Source organism: Mesitornis unicolor, unplaced genomic scaffold (assembly GCF_000695765.1).
Source record: "Mesitornis unicolor isolate BGI_N332 unplaced genomic scaffold, ASM69576v1 scaffold971, whole genome shotgun sequence".
NCBI classification, from domain to species: domain Eukaryota; kingdom Metazoa; phylum Chordata; class Aves; order Mesitornithiformes; family Mesitornithidae; genus Mesitornis; species Mesitornis unicolor.
In genome coordinates this window covers 62,104-71,331 of record NW_010161517.1, presented here as the reverse complement: position 1 = coordinate 71,331, position 9,228 = coordinate 62,104, and the positions used below count along the sequence as shown (strand labels likewise).

The window sequence follows — 9,228 nt, the reverse complement described above, 5'->3', positions numbered from 1 at the left end:
AGAATGAAGAGAAGTACACTGAGCTGAAGATGGAAATGAGAAATTGTGGTTAAAGACTATAAATATTGTGCAACTAGACATTGTTTCACAAGCTTACAACCCGACATTGCTTAACAAGAACTGTTGAAACTGTCATAAGATGAAATAAGGAAAGGTGCTTGCAGGACAGAGCTAATGGAAAATTACTGATCTTTAAACCTCTATATAAACTGTGTTAGAGATTCAATAAAGGTCTTTGCTTGCTACAAGCATCGGAGTCCGTGTCTGATTACCACAAATGGTGCCCGAGCAGGGACCCAGGAGATAATCGTCAGCTACGACTGTTGAGCCAGTGGCAAGCCCCATTGAAGTCTACGCTGCTGAAAAGAAGCAGGAGAATGGTGCCATTTACAATTGTCTCTGCAGGACAGAGGTGAGCAACGGGGAACAATGGGATCAGAAATGTCCAAAGATGGAAAGACTGTGTGTAGAATGATGGAAGAAATCCTAAAAAAGCAGAATGCAAAGCTTAATAGTTTTGATTTATGTAAACTATTGAAGTGGGTGTCCCAGGAATTTCCTGGAGTCACTGCTATCAACATTTATGACCCTGAAACATGGGATGCTGCTGGAGTCAAGCTGTGGGATGCAGCCCCCAGGACTGACCCTGTAGCAGCCAGTTTGCTAGCCCCTTGGAGGACCTTATTTGAAGTCCTGAAAAAGCACATAGGGACAGGGGAAGCAACTGAACCTTTGCCTTCGGCACCTCCTGAACCCCCAGCACCTCCTTTGGATGGTGTGGCTGAAACAGAAAATGAAGAAGGGGGTGAACCCTTCAATCCTGGATCAGTTGACCCCAAAAAAGAGCTGGATCTATATCCCCCAGACCCTCATGACATTTGGCAAAGTGTCCGCAAGGACGCAGAACAGGCAGGGGATATAGAAATGCTCCAGAGGCTACACTTAGCCTGTCCTGTAATATATGAGGCAAACTGACAACCGAGATGGGAAGGATTGAATTTCACAGTAATTAAAGAATTAAGAAGGGGTGTTTTTGAATTTGGACTTTCATCTCCTTATACCACTAATCTCCTCGGATCAGTGATGAAAAGTTATACGTTGTGTCCACATGATTGTAAGACATTAGCACAGTTGCTTTTAACTTCTACTCAATTTATGATTTGGTCTGGTCACTGGAGACAAGTACTTGAAAGAAAGGCATTAGATTATTTAAATTGTTCAGTGGGAGATCCATTAAGAACTCTAGGAGTAGATGCTCTCTTGGGGGAAGGTGCAAACAACAGCCGCACAAGTACAATTGCCGATCGCTGCTTTAAATTACTCCTAGGACGCAGCTTTCCAATCCTTTTTGAAGGTTCCTGATGCTGGTAAACCACAACGATCTTTTACCAGTCTGAAACAAAGGCCTACAGAGCCTTTTATGCAGTTTGTTGATAAATTGAAGGACAGTTTAGATAAACAGGTCAATAATGAAGAAGCTCGTGACACTCTTTTGAAAAAACTAGCAATTGAAAATGGCAATGAAGATTGCCAGAAAGTGCTCAGACCTCTCAATAACCCCACTCTATTGCAAATGATTGACACATGTAATAAAGTGGGAACTCTTTCTCATCAATATGCAACTATGGCTTCGGCATTTGCAGCACTCAAGGTTTCTCAACAAGGTTGTTTCTCTTGTGGAAGACGAGGACATACCAAGTGAAATTGTCCCAAGAATGGCAATTCAAAAAGGTCAGGCCCAGACATTTGTCCAAGATGCAGGAAAGGTCGGCACATTGCAAACCAATGCCGATCTCACTTTGATAAGGATGGCAAGCCGCTCAAGGGAAACGGGAATCGAAGCGTGACGAAGGGCCGCTCAATGACACAAGCAGCCTCTGCTCCACGCACAGAGTTCTGGCCTCAAGTTTATACGCATAGACCAGCGGCAGCGCCGGAGTGGATCTGGCCACCTCAGAATCAGTAACCTTAGAAACCTCAGCTGTCAAGGCTGTAGCCTCAGGGGTGTGGGGACCATTGGGTGATGATAAAAGTGCTTTGTTAATAGGATGGTCATCAACCACCATGCGGGGACGTTTTGTGTTACCTGGTTTAATTGATGCTGATTATGAAGGGGAAATCAAAATTATGATATGGACTCCTATGCCACCATCTTTCTTGTCGGCTGGCTCTCTCATTGCACAATTGGTGTATTTTAACGCACAGCCTCCCCGGGCATTAAGCACAATGCGAGGTTCCTGAGGTTTTGATTCAACCAGTGCTCCACAAATATTGTGGGCACAAAAGGTCTCTACTTTGAGACCCCTTTTAAATTGTCAATTGGAATGGGGCACTCCCAAACAAACCATAGAGTTGTCAGGACTAATTGACACAGGGGCAGACATGACAGTTATTTCAAAATCGTCATGATCTTCTCAATGGTCAGTTTCTAAAGTCTCAGTGGCAATCACAGGCATAGGAGGTCATACCCTCCCAGAACAGAGTGTATCTCTTGTCCAGGTGATAGGCCCGGAAGGAAAAAGGGCAAGCATTCATTCTTTTATACTTCCTACTCCTATCACTCTTTGGGGGTGAGATTGTTCATCGCAATGGGGTTTGAGTATTGGGTCAAATTTGTCCTAAGGGTCACTGAAAAGCAGCACACCCTAAAATTGACCTGGAAAACTGAAACTCCCATTTGAGTAGATCAGTGGCCCCTTACATTAGAAAAGCTGCAACATTTACAGGTGTTGATCGATGAACAATTGTGCGCAGGCCGTATAGTTCCTACTACTAGCCCGTGGACCTCCCCAGTTTTTGTGATTCAAAAGAAAAATGGAAAATGGCATTTGCTGCATGATTTAAGACGCATTAATGCGGTAATCGTAGACATGGGCCCATTACAACCAGGGCTCCCGTCACCCACAATATTCCCAAAGGATTGGTAACTCACAGTAATTGATTTAAAGGACTGTTTTTTCACAATACCTTTAGACCCTGATGATGCCCTGAAATTTGCTTTCTCAGTGCCTGCTGTCAATGTCTCTGAACCAAATAAACAGTATCACTGGACTGTGTTACCACAAGGCATGAAAAATAGTCCAACTATTTGTCAATGGTTTGTTGCAAGGGCTCTTACTCCAGCTCAAGAGAAGCTACCTAATGCCTGCATTTATCATTACATGAATGATATATCAGTAGCAACAAAAACTGAGATAGAAATGAAACAAGGCATGACAATAGTCTTGGAAAGTATCAAAAAATCTAATTTAGAGGTAGCTCAAGAAAAAGTGCAGCAAACATCCCCTTGGAAATATTTAGGGTGGAAGATAACTGATCAACAGATCACCTCACAGTCTTTGAAGCTTGTCCCTAACATTAATACTTTAAATGATTTGCAAAAATTGTTAGGAACTATTGGGTGAGACCATTGCTGGGAGTTAGTAATGAAGATTTCCATCCTTTGTTTCAGCTGTTAAAAGGAGATTCTGCATTAAATTCAGAAATAATATTAACTCCCCAAGCGCGTACAGCACTTCAAAAGGTTGCTACGGCAAGATCTGAAAGACAAGCTCAATGCTATAACTCAGACTGCCTTTTCCAATTAATCATTTTAAACACAGACTTTCAACCCTATGGGCTTTTGTTCCAATGGGATGTCACAAATAAGGATTCTCTTTTGGTTATTGAATGGCTTTTCCTGCCACATCAATTTGGAAAAACAGTAACTACCAAAATTGAAATGTTTGCTTCTTTAATTATGAAAGGCAGACAATGATTATTAGCTTTAAGTGGCAAGGAGCCAACAGTTATAATACTACCTGTGTCAATGCAAATGTTACAATGGTTATTTCAGACTTCTGTAATATTTCAAACTGCTTTGGAAGGCTTTGCCAGAACAATTTCACTCCATCCACCCAGTCAAAAGTTATTGCAATTGCAGTTTAACATCCAGGAGCTTCCAGAATGCAGCCCTGTTCCTTTAAATGCATCAACTGTATTTACTGATGGCTCTGGTAAAACATGACGAGATGTTATTGCATGGCAAAATGATGCAAACCAATGGCAGTCTGATATCTCTGTTGTAAAGGGATCACTTCAGACTGTAGAATTATCTGCAGTAGTCAGAGTTCTTCAAAAAGGGGAATGTCCTATTAACATAATCACTGACTCTGCCTATGTAGCTGGTATAGTGTTAAGAATCGAAGCCTCATATTTAAAAGAAATAGATCATGAACATCTCTTTGCTTTACTTCAAACCTCGTTGGCTTTTATAAATCACTGGGAAAATCCTTATTATATCATGCATATTCGATCTCAGACTAACCTCCCTGGCCTCCTAGTGGAAGGCAACAGGCAAGCAGACACTCTGGCTGGAATGGCTGTTTTGCCAAACACCTTTGAACAAGTTCATATGTCGCATGCATTTTATCATCAGAATGCTAAGGCATTGCGGAAAACCTTTCACCTCACAATGAACCAAGCTCACCAAATTGTGACAGCTTGCCCAGACTGTCAACTCACAACTCCCTCTCTATCATATAGTGTAAACCCTAGAGGTTTACATGCTTTGGAGATATGGCAATCAGATGTAACTCATATTCCTGAGTTTGGAAAATTGAAATATGTTCATATATCCGTACATACTCTTTCCAGTGCCTTGTTAACCACTGCTACCACACAGGAGAAAAGGCCAAGGATGTTTGCAAACACCTTTTCTTAGCTTTTGCAACACTAGGGATTCCTAAACAATTAAAAACTGATAATGGCCCTGCGTATATCTCACAAAAAGTTCAAAATTTTTTACAGCAGTGGGGTATTCAACATATTACAGGAATTCCACATTCACCCACAGGTCAAGTGATTGTTGAACGCGCCCATGGTTCCTTGAAAATTATGTTATTAAAACAAAAAGGGGGAGTAGGCTCTCTCACTCCTCAAGAGAAACTAGCTAAAGCTACTTATGTTTTGAATTTTTTAAAATCAATGGAATGATGAAGGTGGACCGCCAATATTTAGGCATTTTGTATCAATCTATGACAAAAGGTGCGAATTAAAGTGTAAGGCAGAAGTTTTATTAAAAAATTTAGAAACCGGAAAATGGGAAGGTCCTTATTCATTGATAACCTGGGGATGAGGTTATGCTTGTGCTTCCACAGAATGAGGTCCACAATGGGTACCTGCACACTGTGTGCGACCATCATCATCTGGTGTATTCTAGGTTGTGCCTCCAAGTGGATTCTGTCTCAACCGAAACAGAAGCTTGATCCTATATTATCTGCATATACAAATAGATCTGTTTGGTGTAATGAGACACAGCATGATGGAGCAAGGAACATAGCTGGAGATCTGCAATATGTTGTAAATAATGTTGGTGTAGTGCCTTGAAAACTACCATATGGAATTTTTTTTGATTTGTAGTGATCGAGCTTGGTCTGGAGTGCCTTCAGAAGCAATAGGTGGCCCTTGTACTTTAGGCCATCTGACTCTTCTATCCCCCAATCATTCAGTGATAGTTCAGTACCATCATCAATCACGTGTAAAGCGGAATGCCCATGCTTTTACAAGTAAATGTGATGGCAATGTGGGATTTTGGAATACAGGTGAAATAATAGCCACATCTATATTTGCTCCTGGCGTAGCTGCAGCAAAAGCATTAGCTACTTTGAACAAGTTAGGATGTTGGTGGCTTGCAAAGCAAGGTAACACCACATCTCTAGCTTTAAGTAGGCTTCTTTTAGATGTAAATTCTATAAGGCATGCTACTTTGCAGAACCGCACAGCTATTGACTTCTTGTCATTAGCCCAAGGACATGGATGTGAAGACTTTGATGGAATGTGCTGTATGAATCTATCTGATCACTCTGAATCCATTCATAAGGCAATTCAAAAGTTAAAGGATGGTGTCAACAAGTTGCAAATCAATGATGGTTGGGCATGGCTAAATACGTTGTTTTCTGAATGGGGAATTAGTGATTGGTTAAAGGCAATAATAAAAACTGGCTTAACTTGCATAGGTATATTTTTGTGTGTCTTAATAACCATACCCTGTTTAATTTCTTGTATAAATTGTATTGTTGAAAAATCTATAAAAAACATCTTATTAATAAAGAAGGGGGAGATGTAGGTGAACTGTTAAAAGAAGACTCAGATGAAGGTCCACATGTGCTTGCACTAGTTGGCAAGAAACCTTGGGGGAGGCTAACAGAATGAAGAGCAGTACACTGAGCTGAAGATGGAACTGAGAGATTGTGGTTAAAGACTACAAATATTGTGCAACTAGACATTGTTTCACAAGCTTGCAATCCGACATTGCTTAACAAGAACTGTTGAAACTGTCATATGATGAAATAAGGAAAGGTGCTTGCAGCACAGAGCTAATGGAAAATTACTGATCTTTAAACCTCTATATAAACTCTCTGTGTTAGAGATTCAATAAAGGTCTTTGCTTGCTACAAGCATCGGAGTCCATGTCTAATTGCCACACCTTGCTCTATCCCCTTCACCAGAAAGGCTTAGCCAGCCTGCCCACCTCCAACAATGTCTCCTCATCGTGCTCCCTCCACACACTTTGCTGAGGACTATGAGCTTCTATGCCACACTCCTGGCTGAAGACAGGTAAACTATCTCAAGCTTTCTGCCTCGCCAGCAGCCAAACTGGAAAGTTCTTGTAAGTTTTCACTTTCTGAGTGTTCAAAAGGGCTCCCTGTAATTTGTCTTACTTCCAGTTATTGATTCCAGTTACGTCTTTCTCTGGACTAAATGACTACCTGGCTGCTAGCCCAGCAGAACTGTCTGGATAAATACCAAATTACTCTTCAGAAGCCAAACAGATTACTCATTATAAACTATAGCCTCTCTCTAATACTGTCTCTAGGAAATATTCCTCCCAACCCTTTCTTCTGCTCTCTCTCTACCTTTTCAGTATCTCCTTTTCTTATCACAGCATCGTACTGAGAACTTGTGTTGATTCTATTGCCTGGTTAGAAAGCCCAGGTCTTACTTCTTCACTGCCTAGCAGGATATTAAATGTATTACAAACATTCAAATTTTGTTTAAATGACTGTGCTTGCCAAACTACCCTTATTGTTTTATAAACTTCTCCTCTCCATGTTTCCTGGTACCCTGGCCTTTGCGTCATCTGTAAAAGCTGTTGGTAATGATCAGTATTCAAAGCTGTGATGAAAATTCTGACAAGTTTGACCAAATCCTGAAGTACCCACCAAAACTGCCTTCATCCAGTAAGGTGAGGCCAGATGCTCTGAGGTCCTGTGATGACGTACTATCAACCCATTTGATAACTCTCTACTGATAGTAGTATGGTCTCAAATGTTTGATTGGGTAAAAAAAAGGAAAAAATCTATAAACTTCACAAAGTATAATACAGTTAGGCCTTTAGTTTTAGCAGCCAAACTCATGATTTCATAAAAGAATGAAATAATACCAACTGCAAGTAATAAAGAACAGGTAATTCAGTTAGGTTAATTCTGGAGCTTCATTTTTCATTTCAGAACAGTATTCTTTCTAAATATAATGTAATAAAATTGGAACAATAAATGAATGCAAATGAACAAGAAATCTTTTGATGCTATCAAAATCTAACATTGATTTAAATAAATATATTGAGTCAATTTCTTCTTTTATGATTTTTTAAATGTATTTTCATTCTCATTTGGAATAAATTATGGAGAAGATTTAAAAACAATCTGAAGGGAGTTGATTCTATATGATATTTCTTAACAGACTCTTCCTGTTACATAAAATGCTATTCAGTTTGATGAATATAAGAACAAAAATGTATTACTAGTTATATTTTTCCTTAAACATTAGACTAAGCAGAGGAATACAAGCTTTCACATTTCCCTTAGAAATGAATCTACATATCTGTGACACAACCTCTCGTTAAAACTGTTTTTAAATGTAGAAAATTATTCAGTTCACTGGAAGCTTGAAACATAATTTTAAAAGAAACACAGGATTGGCTATTTGAGATTCTGATGCTGGCAGCTGCTCTCAGTAAATGACTTCAGGGACAATGAGCGTAAGGCACTGAGAAAAAAATGAATATTGACTAGGTAAGAGACAGCATCTCCCACAGTTTTTGCCATAGTAAGTTTATGATTTTGATAAGAGAAAATCCATTGTTAAAGTTGTAGCTTTAGTCAGGGAAATTTTCTTGCCCTACAGCTGTCACAAAAAGACCCTGGTCTTGCTCTGTTATGACTTTTAGAGATTAGACTGGCTTTTAAACCTAGCAGTTGCTGTGTGTTTAAAGACAGTGAATACCAGTACCTCCATTTCACATGCGAGGAAACCAAACCACAGGACCATGAAGTGACAGGACAGGATGAAGTGTTGAAGCCTGGTAGTAAAACCAAAAGAGGAATCCAGGTCTCCTGAGACATGGTTTAACAGGCCATGCTGCCACCATCATACTAAAGTACCATTCCCACTCAGCCTTCAACACAAATCTCTATTTATAGCAGCTGTACTAAACTCAACTACTTTTCTTTCAGGAGCTTTTTCATGTTGTCAAAGTGCCATTCTCCTGTCATTTTTCCCTCTGAGGGAACTCTGAAAGGGTTTTCCCCTCTCAAAAGAGACACACCCTACCATACCTGAAGGAGATTTTGAACACTCAGCACTCTGCACACAGGCTGCTGAGATGTTGACTCCCTGGTCTCCATGAACTTCTTCAGTAGCCCTTCATGCAGAAGTAGCAAAATTGCCCCAGTCGGCATATTAAAGAAAGGAATAGGCCAACGCCTGCCTACACCACAACTTATGGCTGAGTTTGAGCCTGCTTCTGAGGCATCTCAAGACTATTTGGAGTCTCCTTAATCCACCACATCATTGTAGGTCGCTTTCAGCTGAACTATTCTAGAAATATCAGGTGTTTAAAAGAGCAAAGGGAAGAGGAGCCAGGCCTGTGATGCCTGCTGGTCTAGAGTGGATTAAGAGGAGGAGAGCAGGTATGGGATTCAGAGATATGAGAAACAGCAACAAGGGGCCTCATACAAACCCTGTGCTCAGTTGGAGGGTAAAGAAGAGCCACAGTCTTCAGAGTTCTGGCAGCTGGATGACAGGCAACATGAGATGGCTGGGGGACATGAGTGCCCTCTCCCTTGCCACCTTCTTTCAGAAACTTCACACAAATCTTGGCTTTCCACACCAAAGAATATCACAGTCAGCTACATTTTTCAATGGGTTTTGAAAAACCCATCTTGAGATGCAGTCATGCAGAGAATG

At 40.6% G+C, this 9,228-nt stretch overlaps 1 protein-coding gene across 1 annotated transcript in view; it reads right to left on the bottom strand.

Annotated features, from left to right (window-relative positions):
• Positions 1–1,820: 1,820 nt before the first annotated feature.
• Positions 1,821–9,228, bottom strand: part of LOC104547466 — a 9,527-nt gene continuing 2,119 nt past the window's right edge. Inside the window, exons 2-3 of the mRNA XM_010193164.1 lie at positions 8,598–8,683; positions 1,821–2,101 (exon numbers count right to left, since the gene is read on the bottom strand). Of these exons, the coding sequence (XP_010191466.1) occupies positions 1,821–2,101; positions 8,598–8,683 (367 nt within the window). The remainder of the gene's footprint in view (positions 2,102–8,597; positions 8,684–9,228) is intronic.